We start from the raw sequence: 15,185 nt of genomic DNA, 5'->3' as shown, positions 1-15,185 counted from the left end.
AAAGGGGTGGTTCACTGGTTTTTTTCTAGGCTTGATTGTGTTTATGAGGTGCAGTCTAACATGTGTTAATGCTTCATTTTTTTAAAAACGCATTATTTTTCACATAATTTACCTTTATTCCAAACCGCTCTGTCCCTTCTCTGAGAAACGGGCTGATCATTTCCTCCTTTTATGAAGACTGGGTTTGTGATGTCACGAACCCGGGAAGTAACTTGTTGTAGTCCCTACCAGCCGTTTTTGTAGGCATTAAACTGACAGAATTTTAAAAGACGATATCTCCGTTTGCATTGAACTTTCAGCTTCGTAACTTTGCAGATATTGTTTATGCTCAAACAGCAACATTAGACACTAACTAATGTTAAAAAAGTGAAATCGCAATCAGCCACCCCTTTAAGAATTGGTAAAAGACTTGGCAAAGGCTAAATATATTGTGTATATGCACAAGAGGATTTTGGCTAACGCTGAGCTGAGGCAATGCATATGGAGAACTACCGCCCACAGTGTTGTATGTTTATGAGAGGTGTGAGTTGCCACTGTGCCTTCGTACACATTCATCGCACGTGTCAGTTTTACGAAGTAGTCATTTCTCAGAAGCATGATTAGAGCATTAGTTGTTCATCTGATTTGAATTTCCACGTCCTTCCCTTCATCCGCCGTTCAATCCTCTTTCTAATAAACGTCACCTCACGTCTCGTTCACTCACCACCTCCTCCTGAGATGCAAACAACCCCTCCCTCCGCATTGTTCTCAGTCCTCTCGTCTGTGTTTCCAGATCCTTGATTTTAATAAGAGGCCCCTGGTGGCCCCTCTTGTGCTCTTGAGTGTGTGAGCTGGATGCTGTCTGAGTTCGGATTTGAGTGTTTATACGTGTGTTTATGTTTTCTGTCTGTTGTTTTTGCAGTCAATGTAACTGTCATTTGCATTTGTATGAGAACCCAAAGCGGTCCTCATTATGAGTCATATACAATATAATGGAATATATAAAAGGAATTGTTTTTATCAGATGCAGTCGAATAGATTGGAAATGTTCCATCCTTAATAGTACTTGTACACGGAGTTCAAAGGGAAAACAATTAATTTTGATTAAGTCCTTTATTTTATAACAGATCTGTCAACACCATAAAGCAAAACGTAATTTTATTCAGTGATCTGTGTGATGGGAAATCATTTGAATTTCTTTATCCAGAAGTGCTGAGGTGGTTTACATGATATTCTTGTGATGCACTATAAATGTTTTTGGTCAGGTTTTTTGAATTATTATTTAGAGTTTTTGTGTGTGTAGTTTGGAGGTCAGTCTACAGAAGCGAAGCGAAGGGCCGCTGTGGTCTGAGGTGATTCTTGGGGACCGGAGGGGAGAATATCTAATGAGTGATGAACAAAAATCACAGCTTCAGCAGAGACTCTCATATCTCACTTCTGAAGACCTGGTCAGTTTCTTTCACTAACTTTTGGGGGATTACAAAAAAAACACTATTTACTTGATTTTTTTTTTTAGCTGTGGGTCTTAATTTTTGGAAAATGTATACAAATCATTTTTTCATAATAAATAATGTATGTTCTTTTCACATTGTTTAGAGTTAAACATATTTAAATCTAATATTTAAGTATAATTATATATTTTTCATTGTATTTAATAGGATATTTTGTCTTAAAACATTATCATAGTTTTAAATGTGATCTTTCATATTTTTATGATGGATTTTCATTGTTTAGAATTTAATGTTAAGAAAAAACATTTTTTTTATACGTAAGATATTTAAAACATAGCAAAGACATGTACTGGAAAAAGTTTCTAAATTGTTAGTATTTGTTTCCTGTTTGTCTTCATAGAATCCAAACCCAGAGAAGGACAAGCCCCCTTGCAACGCCCAGGAACTGGAGGACTGTGACATGTTTCCGGAGGACAGCTCTACACTGATGCGCTTTGATGGTGCCACTCTGAAGCCCACCCATGTGGTAAGGCCATAGGAATACATAGGGGCTTCAATGTCCAGATGTTGTCTGTAATTGGTCAGATATATTTCACATTATCATTATTTAGGTGTAAATTATTGTCCAGACCATGGTCGAACTACTGTGAACCAGTAACCAGTCACATACAAAAACAACAAACACCATTTAACGTACATGTTTAGATTTTTGGTTTCCAAACTTAAGTTTGAAAAGTATTGCATTTAACGAACATATTTTAATATTAAGCCTATTTTGAGCATTAAACATCTTTGCATCGGTAGATTCATGAGCTGGTTCTAACCGAGATATATATATATATATACTGTATATATCCATAAATTAGTGACAAACAGTGCAGGACAATGTATCACTCACAGCTGACATGTTAATATTGAACCCTATGGAAGGCTATGTTAAATTATGATTTGTCATCAGTATTTTTTGTGATTTAAATTTTGTGAACAGGAATTCCTCTTTTGCTATGTTATAAGCCGAGCTTCGTGTGCTTTCACTTTTACTTTCGAATTCGCGATCTTGGTGTCACGTTTTACAAGAAAAGATAATAGTCTGTTTTGCTTGTATCTATACACCTTTCACTTTTTAAGACTAAAACAAAAGATGGATTCATTGTTATTCGTAATTAAAAAGCACAACAATAATAAAACATTAGGCTATAATGACAAACTAGCTTACATTTTATTAACAAAAACGAACAAGACGAGGCATGGCATGCACCACATACCGACTAATAAATTACATAATGTTAGCAAACACTGAGGAATCAAATAAATAAAAAAACAAAATAATTAAAGAAAGCCTCTATAGCGTAACGTGTGGTACACTGTAAAAAAAATTCTGACATTTATGGTAAAATACCGGCAGCTGTGGTTGCCAGAACTTCACCGTAAAAAATATGGTAGCAACATTTTAGGTTTTACAGACTTAACTTAAATTCACAATAAAATACGTATTTCATTAACTTATGTAATGTTAATAAACCAACATATTGAAGTACTAATATCTGTATTGAACTACTGTAGCATTTTTACAGTCTTTTACTGTTAAAATCACAATCATTTTTACAGTGTAGGCTAAACAGCAAAGATAACAAGCTTTTTAAAACTAACATCTATACACCTTTCACTTTTTAAGACTAAAACAAAAGATGGATTCATTGTTATTCGTAATTAAAAAGCACAACAATAATAAAACATTAGGCTATAATGACAAACTAGCTTACATTTTATTAACAAAAACGAACAAGACGAGGCATGGCATGCACCACATACCGACTAATAAATTACATAATGTTAGCAAACACTGAGGAATCAAATAAATAAAAAAACAAAATAATTAAAGAAAGCCTCTATAGCGTAACGTGTGGTACACTGTAAAAAAAATTCTTTACTGTAAAATTACATTAAATGTAATTACGTTTATTCACCAAATATAGTATGGAAACTTACTGTTAACCAGTTAACAGGTTTTTACTGTAGCATTTTTACAGTCTTTTACTGTTAAAATCACAATCATTTTTACAGTGTAGGCTAAACAGCAAAGATAACAAGCTTTTTAAAACTAACACAAAAAGAAAAGTAAAACTAAACTGGCTGTCAGTGACAGGACTTGCATGTTTTTTTTCCCACAAGAATACCAACATTTTCGGTCTTTTACTTTACTTTAGCTTGAAAACCATCCATCGTTTCCTCAATATTCGCGTCATTTTTGTCGCGCGCTCTTGCTGACGCGGCGAGTATAAACCAGGCTCTACACCTGAAGCGCTCGCACTGAAAGCGCCTCTGTCACTCTCTTCATGTCATCAGTGAAATCTGACTCCTGCTATATGTGCCGCAGCTCTGCAACGCTCGCTGTATGGAGCAGCGCAGACCATGCACTCGCAAAAATGCGACCACGTCAAATTTTAACTCGCACATTCTCAAAAAATTGTCACAGTCTAGAGCCCTGCAACCATTTGTTGCCATTTACATTTTTTCATTTGGCAGAAACTTTAATTCAAGTCATTTTATTCTACATTTATTATTAGTAGTAAAAGTAGTAGTAGTAACAACAACAATAATAAATAATCAATCAATCATCATCATTATCATCTCATGGCTTTTTATTTACTATTCATTTTTGTCTGTACATGTAGTACAATTGTAAAGGCTTTTTTTTTAACATAGAATAAAATTCCACGTCCTGAATCATCACCCCAACCCCCCCACCATTTCCTCTTTTCCTCTCACTTCTAAATCACTTAGATTGATGCAGTGAAACGCACTGACCTTTTTCTGAGTGCACTCGCTGACAGATTGTAAAGCCGCCTCTCTCCAGGTTCTGAGGAGAGCCTTTCCCATGTCGACCTCTTCAGACATTTCAGATTGCATGTTTGTTTCCCTCAGCTGGGTGCTGGAGCAGACCTGAAAGAACTTTTATTTCTTTTTTTTGTGTGTGTTCCTGTAGAGTGGCACCTCTCCTTTGAGAAAGACACTCGTCTTTCAACTCGAAGCCACCACAGCAACAAGTGAAGGAGACGGTTGACATTTACTGTATATGTGAATGATGTGTATCTCAAGAGCTCCTCACCACAATTTGAGACGAGCAAAGTGCTTTTCTGTTAAATATAGACAGTATAATGCTGGAGATGTGGTTGATGGATGGTTATTTTAATATTTGTTGCCTGTAGTAATCTGTAGTAATGCATTGCTCAAATGCTACTTTTGTAGTTGACGTGATTAAATTAAGTATTAACCCTTCGGCTGTCACTTGAATTCATGGAGCTCAAGGATTTTTTTTTAAAACTTGTATGGCTTTCCTCTGTGGACAAAAAAGAAGACGACCAGGATTATTATACTTCTAAATGTAAAACTGCAAGAAAAATAACTGAAATAATATAAACATTAACTGAAATAAAATAAAATATATATAAAAAAACGTAACTTATTTTTTTCATCTGTTTGCCAAGGCAACATATTTTCATTTAGTTAAACCTGAAGTACCAAAATCACTAAAACTAAAACTGAAATAAAAATGTATAAAAGCTACATAGACATTTAAAAAAAAAAAAAAAAGGCACAAAAAAAAAAACTCAACTAAATTACAAAAAATTACTACAATTAAAATAATTAAATATATAAGTAAAATTAACAAATAACTAACTCCAATTAAAATTTAAAATATAAAAATAAAAACTTCAAAGTATATTATTATAATAAGGTGAGCATATCTAGCTGGCTGAAAAACAGGTTTTTTTTTTTTGTTTGTTTTTTTTTGGGTGGGGTCAATGAAAATATTGGTATGCCAAGTAAAAATCTGAACTGCAGGCCAGCAGAAAAAAACCTTATTGTTGAGCTCTTCACAACTGCTGTGTTCATGAATGAAACATGAGACTGTGTGATGTTCTTGTGAAGCAGTTCTGGCACAGCCAGGTGCCCATTTGTGGAGAGCCATAAACATTTCGACCTCTCACTGAGAGACCAAACAGTAGTGTAACTCTGAACATAATGAAACAAAGGTTTTAAGGGCCTTTATTTTAAGATGCGTTTCATTATCGGTCCTCCTGTTCTCTTTGTGTGGTGCTTTTGACGCCATAAACGTGCACATCAATGGGGTCAGTTACAATCGCTCTCATAAACAATACAGAGACACGTTTCAAAATCCCCTCATAATTACAGTCTAGAGAAGTTGGCTTTGTGTGCAAGTTTGTTTGTTTTTTCAGTGAAAATGAGTGGTGACGGTAGATAACTGGACTGTAATTGCCTTAGGAGAACTTTTAGGCTCTGTTGCAAAGGTTGTTCAAAAAGGTAGGCCTCAGAATTATGCTTTGACCTATTTGTCCAAATTCTTGCATTATTGGGTGTATCCTTCCTGAATTAAGCAATTTTACAATTTTACTTTACAATTTTACAATTTGTACATGCTCACTGGAAAAACAAACAAAGAAATGTCGACTATAAATATTATATAAAAGTTAATAAAGTTAAAATGCTGTACATATTACTATAAAAGTTACATTTCATTCACTACTAAGAAGTATCACTAAAAATACTCCAGTCTGGAATGTCTATTGTTTTGTTAGCTTAGTAGCATGCTAATTTGTAAAGCTTGAAACTCTGTTGGAATCATTTGGAGCTATTGGTGTTTGTAGACCTAAAACCCGGAAGTAAAATTTTATTGTGTTTATTTATTTATTTTTGAGTATAATGAATAAGATCTGTGGTTAACATCTACTTTTTGTATGTAATGGTTTCATATGTGCTGCATTTATTTTTAAAAATACAGTAAAAATAATAATAATATTGAAATATTACAATTTAAATGAACTGTTTTGTATTTTAATATATTTTAAAATGTAATTTATTCTTGTGATGGCAAATCAGATTTTTTCCTTCAGAAATCATTATATGCTGATTTGCTGCTTAATAAACTTTTTTTTTTAATCAGTGTTGAAAACATTGTGCTGCTTAATAGTTTTTTTTTTTTGAGATTCTTTGATGAATAGAATGTTAAAAGAACAGCATTTATTTGAAATAGAAATCTTTTGCAACATTACAGATGTCTGTCATTATTAATGTCAGTCTTTATCAATTCAGTGCATCCTTGCTGGATAAAAGTATTGAATTATTAAAAAATAATGATGCCAAACTTTTGAAGAGAATATATGTATATATATATATATATATATATATATATATATATATATATATAAGAAGACACAGACAGAATTGTTGGTTTTACATTATGCAATTATCCAGGCCGATTTATAAAGTCTAAGTATAATTGGAACATAACTTTAAAAAAAATAAAAAATTCTTTCTTTAAAAATACCATTCAAAATTTTGTAAAGAAATACTTTTATTCAGCAAGGACATGTTAAATTGATCAAAAGTGACAGTAGTGGCTTTTTATTTTTTTTATTTACTGCATTTATTTTTAAAAATACAGTAAAAATAATAATAATATTGAAATATTACAATTTAAATGAACTGTTTTGTATTTTAATATATTTTAAAATGTAATTTATTCTTGTGATGGCAAATCAGATTTTTTCCTTCAGAAATCATTATATGCTGATTTGCTGCTTAATAAACTTTTTTTTTTAATCAGTGTTGAAAACATTGTGCTGCTTAATAGTTTTTTTTTTTTGAGATTCTTTGATGAATAGAATGTTAAAAGAACAGCATTTATTTGAAATAGAAATCTTTTGCAACATTACAGATGTCTGTCATTATTAATGTCAGTCTTTATCAATTCAGTGCATCCTTGCTGGATAAAAGTATTGAATTATTAAAAAATAATGATGCCAAACTTTTGAATGAAAGTGTAATATAGATGTGTGTGTATATATACACTACCATTACAGTTTCCTGTTTATGCAGGAAATGTTCAACACTTTCGACATCCAGATATTTACTGTAATATAGCGTCACTCATTCTCTTTCTAAACTGATACATATTTTTGAGAAATCAAGTAATTAAACTAATTCTTAAAGACCGGTTTATAGAGGTAATTTAGCGTGTTTTATGTCTAAATGTCAGTGGTGGCAATTTTAAGATGTGAAGCTATCAGCAGCTGTGAATAACTGCTCTGAATTTAATACGCAGTTACCAGTGAGCAGAGCAAGATGAGTTTTCAAAAAAGGCATTTTTAAAGAGATGTTAGCTGCCAGCATTCACCAAATGGATTTTAGGACAAGTGTAAAGTGCAGAGGTACAAAGACGTCACTGAGAAGTCATAACACTTATTTTCAGTACAACATGAAAACGGTCGTGATTCATAAAAAGTAAGACATTTTACATCATGTCTGTGACGATAATGGTGGTTGACTTACAGCTGCCACCATCTTGCATTGCTGTTGTTTACTCTTGACGTTTCAACGTGATACGGGTTATACTTACTCAGGATGATGTACCGTTGCAAAATTTTATGGAACATAACTTTAAAAAAAAAAAAAATTATTTCTTTAAAAATACCATTCAAAATTTTGTAAAGAAATACTTTTATTCAGCAAGGACATGTTAAATTGATCAAAAGTGACAGTAGTGGCTTTTTATTTTTTTTATTTTAATTTTTTCAAATAAATGCTGTTCTTTTGACATTTTTATTTATCAAAGATTCTGGAAAAAGATCAGTTTCCACAACTGTTTTAGAAAAAAAAAGACACGACATCAGCATATCAATGATTTTTGAAGTATCATGTGACACTAAAGACAAGAATAATGATGCTGAAAATTCAGCTTTCGCATCACAGGAATAAATTACATTTTGAAATATGTTAAAATAGTAGGTTGAAATAATATTTATGTTTTTACTGTATTTTTGGTCAAGTAAAGGTAAGCATAAACTTCTTTCAAATACATTAAGTCCTACTGAAACTTTTTTTTAAATGGATATATACTATGGTGTAGATTTTTGTAAATTATTTTTTGACAGATAATTTTGAATTATTTACATGCTTTTTCTTGAACTTTAGGTGAGCCTTGGAAGCCACCAGTTCCTTTTCTCTGTTCATATTGACCCCTCTGAGATGCCCGCTTTCTGCTTACGGCACGATGTTGAAGCACTGCTCTGGCAGCCCCATCCCAACCAGGACAACGATGTATGGGAGCACATTTCAACATTTAACGCACTCGGTAAGGACAGTTGTATGTGAATAATGTCAAATGTTAAACTCCTAAACTTCCCTCGCATAGTGTTTTTACAACCTGAGTCAACCAGCTTTCTTTTTCTATCCTAGTCTTTAGGCTATGTTTACATTAATACAGATTTTCGTTTCAAAATGCTCTTCATCCACATTAGCTTTTTCCAAAAGTTTCTCATCCACTCTGAAACATCGGAAAACGTTAAATTAGCCTTACTGCGCATGTGTAAAGCCCTCATAAAAGTTCACTGAGACGATACAGATGGAACAGACATAAGTTTTCATGCAATTCTTCTGGCAGGATTTTATTTACAAAAATATCTCATCATTCACTCCAGGTCACTCTCACTCCCCATTATATGTTTGATCTAAACCGCAAAACCTAGAGTATACAAAGTAACAAATCTTTAGCAACAGTGTGAAAGGTAATAGCACATAACAGGCACAATACCGGTATAAACATAGCTATCTATTGGTACAATATGCGTCACATGACTAAAAATGCGTCATTGTTTTTACAGTCCACACTACAACAGGATTTTCAAATTTATCCACTTTGGAGAGCGTTTTCTAAAAGGTCCGTTTTCCTTGACCAAAATCCCGTCTCAGTGTGGACGGAAGGCCAAAACGGAGAAGAAGAAAAAAGCATTTTCAAACGAAAACGTATTAGTGTGGACAAGGCCTTAGACATTGAAACAATGTTTTACACCCAGTTCTTATTTCTTATTTCTGTTCAGGTTATGTTCAGGCCTCAAAACGCGATAAAAAGTTCGCAACCTGTGCACCTAACTTCTCCTACGCTGCTCTTTGCGAGTGCCTCAGGCGTGTGTTCATTTACCGCCAGCCCTCGCCGGTTGACACGGTGCTCTTCAACCGGAAGCAGGGTCGGCAGGTTGGGCAGGTTGCCAAACAACAGGTAGCCAACCTGGACACCAATGACCCCGTACTTGGATTCAGGGCCACTAACGAAAGACTGTTCGTCCTGACTGCAAACAACCTGTTCGTGCTGAAAGTGAACAATTAATACTCTCCAGTATTTCTGCTGGATTAGTTGACACTTCTGCTCCAAGGTTGGTCCGGGGCCGTTTTGAGGTCATTGGTGAACATTCGACTTATCCAGTATATGACGGTCATATTTCAAGACCAAGTTGGTATGAACTTCTCTAATGTATTTGCGTGTCTGTGTGTGTTAGCATTTGTCTTTATATGTAAAACATTAAACGCGTTCCTCCAGGGACACAAACTATAGCATGAATGTCACATTCATTCCATTAGAATGTAAAACGGATACATAAAATAAATAAGCATCTGTAAGACCCTGTCTGTTTTCCACCCACATTATGACCACAATCAATGAAGAAGTTAGAAAGTATTTACATTTACCACTGTTGTGTTCCTCGCAGACCATGACCCCATCAGAACAAACCTGCGACCCTTTTTGACAAAGCAATTATTTCACCAGACATGAGTCAGCAGTCAGAATCAACAGATACCAAATGCCATGTGACGACGGCATCAAAACTGGACAGGTGTGATGCATCTCAGAAAAATTGGCTATATACTTACTATGTACTGTATATCATTCATTTGTATACAGTATATATTTATTCAGCATTTTATTTGATTATATACAGTTTTAAGCACTATATGAGATTATATACTGTATATTTATACACACACACACTTCTATATATATATATATATATATCAAATAAAATGCTGAATAAATGTAGAAACATTTTAATATTCATATATAATAATAATAATCACACGTCGCAGTTCCTTGATTTCAAGGAAAGCTGTAAACTGAACCACTAAGCAACATATTCTTACAGTCTCTCGTGTTTTTCTTTGGTTTTGCAATTAATCTCCTTTATGTCTGTTCAGGCTATTGCATGCTTGTTTTTCACCCTGTGTTACAGCCCTTTCAAATATAATTTGTCAGGATCCATAGAGATGTGCCTGGGAGATAGATCTGTCTCGGCTGTTTTGTGTAGTGAGGTGAACCTTATTTGTTCAGGCCTCAGATTAAATCATGTGTTTGTGATTAAATTAGCCTGTGAGGTTTGGATTCATTATCTGCACCAGAAGCACTGGACAGCTGAGAGGAAGATCTGTGAATTCTTCTAATGCTTGCGGAGATGTTGCTTTCTTACTGTGGTGTACATGGACCTGATACCTGATCATCATCGGGTGATGCTTTTACATGAGTGAAGGCTGTTTGCAAACAGACTTTTAACAAGGAATAATTAACAACAGATTGATTAATTATTCAAAATTTCCAGTATTTTTTTTAGTGTATTCATTTATGTACTATAGCTGTTTAAGCAATAATTTAGCTTCATTCTGATATGAAACGTCAATTTCAAAATCCAGTCAAGTCATGATAATTCAAATTAAGTCCTGCACTATATTTTTCTTACTGGATATACTGGTTCACTCAGAAATGTCATATTATGGAAATCTAAAGGGTTGCAAATAGCAATTCATGTTCAAATCTAAATCACATTTTTGCAAATTTCTATATTTAATATTTCGAATTTGCCCACTTTCATTGTAGCTATTCAAGCTGTGGCTAGGTAAAAAAAAAAAATTATGTGATGGCGTGATGATGAATGTGATGTATGATAAATGTGACAACCTATATTTTGGGCATTCGGAAATATTTCTTTTTTTTCCCCAATTTGCAGTCATGCATAAATTATAACTACACTTGCTGTACATTTACATACATAAGTGTAATATAAATGTATAATATTATAATATATATTATATATTTGTATTTGTATTTGTTGATTGCATTTTACAGCATGTACAGTTGTGGGCAAACTGAAATGCTCACTTTAAACTGGGACTGCAACATCTCCGAGAACATTATGGAAAATGCTTCAGTGAATTTGTGTCCTGTTAGTGCTTTCAAGGCACACTGGTGTGATTCAAAATAATCTTTCTGTGGTAGAGATGAGATCTATCTTCTCAAGTGCCGTTTTATATGGGAGGCATGAATCTCATGAGAAAGATGTGTGACAATAGATCATGTCGACCCAATAACAAGGATGTTTCATAAGAACGCAGCCTTATTCTCTTGACCATTTTCAGTCCTTCCTTCCATGCTTTTATTTTAGAAACTCCTTTTTCATGAACAAAACAACCATGGTCATTTAGAAGTAGACATTGACGTCACAAGACATTGGAAAACAGAAAAGCAGCCACTATAGAACGACTATAGGCTACTACATTCGCTTAATGGAAACTATTCTCCGGAACCCGTTTTGGAAGTCGCTGTCTTACCAAAAAGCATCTGCGCGCGCGCTGCACACTGCGATTGGCGCGAACTGAATTTATTAACAACTAAGCGAGTGAGCTTCTCTCTCAGCTGTTGATGTATTTATACACCCTGGGAGCGCCGCATCAGCTTGGGTGCCCTTGTTTTCCCTCTTTGAATTCGGCACCTGTAGTATATGCTTTGAGTGCGCATCTCTCTTCATTTATTATTAACCGAACAATCCTGAAGGAATAAACTCTCGTCTGGAAAGCCACCTCATGCGGAAAGTGCGTTAGCATTCTAGAACAACAACAACAACACAGAAATATGGATAACCCATTTAACTCGAAGCTTCTATAACAGTTAACCGTTAAACTCTGCAAGTGTCCAAACGAGGGCCAGTCGATTTTGCATTATGGGGATTTATGGGATGTATTAGCTTACCCTTGGGCTCATGTTTTGCAATGCATTTCTGTGTTTATTGGTTTCAAAATGTGAAAAAAATGTAAAAGGTTCTTTGGATGTGGAATGGCTGAATGGTTTGAGTTTCAAAGGGAGGTACTGGAGATGTTAATAAAATAATAACCTCGGTAGACGATATGCTTTATGGCGCTGTCAACTTCAGGGACTCGCTATAAACACCAGAGCAGCAGTAAAGATTTCTGAATATGCTTAAATTCCATATTTCACTCTCATTGGTGTGACAAAACCGCATTAACGTTGTATACACTACCGATGTTTTAAATGGTTTTGAAAGAAATCTCTTCTTCTCACCAAGACTGCATATGTTTGATGAAAATTACAGTAAAAACCGTAATATTGTGAAATATTATTACAATTTAAAATATAGTAGTCAACATTTGAAGTGGATCAAAAAAGTTCATCAAAGTTGTCCTAAGACAAGAACGCATTTAGCCTTTAGGACAACTCTGATGAAAGGTTTTGATCCACTTCAAATGTTTACTACTGTGTTTTAAAATCTAATTTATTTCTTTGATGGCAAAGCAGTCATTATTCCAGTCTTCAGTGTCACATGATCCTCCAGAAATCATTCTAATATGCTGATTTGGTGCTCAGTTATTAATAATGGTTCTTATTATTATCACTGTCCTTACTGTGTTTTTGATAAAATGTTGACAACCATGAGGAAAAAACTTCTGATCATGTTTAACTGCTTGATCATATACAAAACAGCTAGGAAAAAGTATGTGAGCCCTTTTGTATTTGCTTGATTTTTTGTCATAAAGTCACAACAGTATCCAAATACAGTCTTAAATAATGCACTTGAAATGATCAAGAATACATTGTGTAAACATTCAAATTTGAGTAGCAATTCCAAGTAACAGCTTATGTGTTCTGAGATCTTTTGTTTGGAAAATTTAGAATTTTGAGTTTAGTGTTTTTAGAATAGCTTATTTAAGCAGACTGTGCTTGTCTTGATATTTTATGACCAATTTAGTCCGAAATCCAAGCCAATCATATACAAGAATCTTTTAGTCCGGTAGACCTCAGAGTTATTTGGTGGTCTTTCTCATCAAATAAACACTGTTGTTTTGTACTGATTAGCTCTGGGTTATAGAACTGCATGTCATGATAAACTTATTTTAGATGTGAGATGCTTTTGGGAAAGAGCGAGGAAAAACTGTGAATTGATGAGAAAGATGAAAAGAGAAAAGCAGGGATAAATGGGGTATGAAGATGAGCTGTAATGGATGTATTAATCTCAAGAACAACTTATTAATACTGTGTACACACACACACACACACACACACACACACACATATATATATATATATTTAATTTAAGACACCATTGTCAGATTTTATTGCTGATTTGATGTATGTTATCAAAACACAAACTTGACAGAATGTACACATGTATGCCAGCATAAAAAAATATCTGCCCAAGGTGTTTCCAATGTTTCCACCAAGTTGACTTTTATTATTATGTAACTTGTACTGGTACTTATAAATAACTTTCATATTTTTGGATGGTTACTTCTCGGTTTTCTTTTTGTTCTAACTGAAGACAGCATAACAGTTTAACTTCAGGCCTTTCCAATTTTTCCACTTTTTTTGAAGATCCTTTTGATGTTTTTTTTTTTTTGCAGGATTAAACACATGTGTTTGCAATATTTAAATTATAATTTGAATTGCCGCTGAACTTCAGTTTAGGCGAAGTCTAGACATCAAATGTTACATAAACACCATAATGCTGTGTAATTACAGTAATTTTGTCTTATTTTATTCAGTGGAGTTTAATAATCTTACAATGAATTTACTTCAACTTCTGATATTCAGTCTGAGATCATTTGAAGTGTAAATGATGATAGGGCCATTACTATAATTACAAGCAGAATCAAATTTTAAAACTGACAGGGGACATAATATGTGGATAATATTGTGCTAAGAGGAAGAAGAAAAGGTAAAAGCAGAGCTAATTAAAGGGACCAACAGAAAATGTATCACTTGCAGGAGGTGAAGTATTAGCCTTGACCTTTTGCATGAACAAAAAGCAAAGTTTCCAAAAGATCTGCATCAAGCAGAATTGTTTAGACTCAATATTTAATATTTATTTAATACTCATTTAAATTTTTACTTTTCCATATTTCTTATTTTCATATTTAAAGGGATAGTTCACCCCAAAATCAAATTTCTCTCATCATTTACTCGCCCCATGTCGATCTAAACCTGTATGACTTTTTTGTAGGAGATATTTTGAAGAACAATGGGGTCCAAACAACAATAGTTTCAGGTTTGAGACCACCATTTTATTTTTTCAGTTTGAGTAGATAAAAACCCTAGCCAGGCCTATATTGCTGACGGTCCCTTTCTTAAATCCACTTGAGCACATGAACATCTCTAGGGTGTTTACTAGAATGTAATTTGATAATGCACTTGTTGTGTTTTTTCCTAATATATTGAATAAAGAACGAATAGCACAATGTAGAATGTCAGTTGCCACCTATAGGCTCAAGGTGACATTGCACTTAATGAATTATATTTATTATTTTATGTGTTTCTTCTGCTGAGCTGGCCAGTATAGGAACACAGTGGTCAGTCTTTTTTTAAGATTTATTTTTGGCGTTTTATGCCTTTTATTTAGATAGGACAGTAGGTCGACAGGAAGCGAAGTGGGTGAGAGAGATGGGGGTGGGATCGGGAAAGGTCCACGAGCCAGGATTCGAGCTCGGGACGCCCGAAGCGCAACGGCGCTACATATCGGAGAGCTGCCCACCACGAGGTCAGTCTTTTAAATATCGTTTTGTCCTTTCATCCGTTTGCCACAATGTTGAATTGATTAGCTGAGTATTTTTTATGAATGC

At 34.1% G+C, this 15,185-nt stretch overlaps 1 protein-coding gene across 2 annotated transcripts in view; it reads left to right on the top strand.

The window, feature by feature from the left end:
* Nucleotides 1-10,174, top strand: part of nudcd1 (NudC domain containing 1) — a 27,244-nt gene extending 17,070 nt beyond the window's left edge. For both annotated transcript variants that reach the window (XM_016563645.1, XM_016563644.1), the window contains exons 7-10: nt 1,283-1,427; nt 1,831-1,956; nt 8,427-8,586; nt 9,332-10,174. In XM_016563645.1, coding sequence (XP_016419131.1) covers nt 1,283-1,427; nt 1,831-1,956; nt 8,427-8,586; nt 9,332-9,618 — 718 coding nt within the window. In that variant the 3' untranslated portion in view covers nt 9,619-10,174. The remainder of the gene's footprint in view (nt 1-1,282; nt 1,428-1,830; nt 1,957-8,426; nt 8,587-9,331) is intronic.
* Nucleotides 10,175-15,185: the final 5,011 nt, after the last annotated feature.

Source organism: Sinocyclocheilus rhinocerous, unplaced genomic scaffold, assembly GCF_001515625.1.
Source record: "Sinocyclocheilus rhinocerous isolate Xijiao unplaced genomic scaffold, SAMN03320098_v1.1 scaffold499, whole genome shotgun sequence".
In the NCBI taxonomy this organism is placed as follows: Eukaryota; Metazoa; Chordata; class Actinopteri; order Cypriniformes; family Cyprinidae; genus Sinocyclocheilus; species Sinocyclocheilus rhinocerous.
This window is presented reverse-complemented; position numbering and strand designations above follow the sequence as displayed.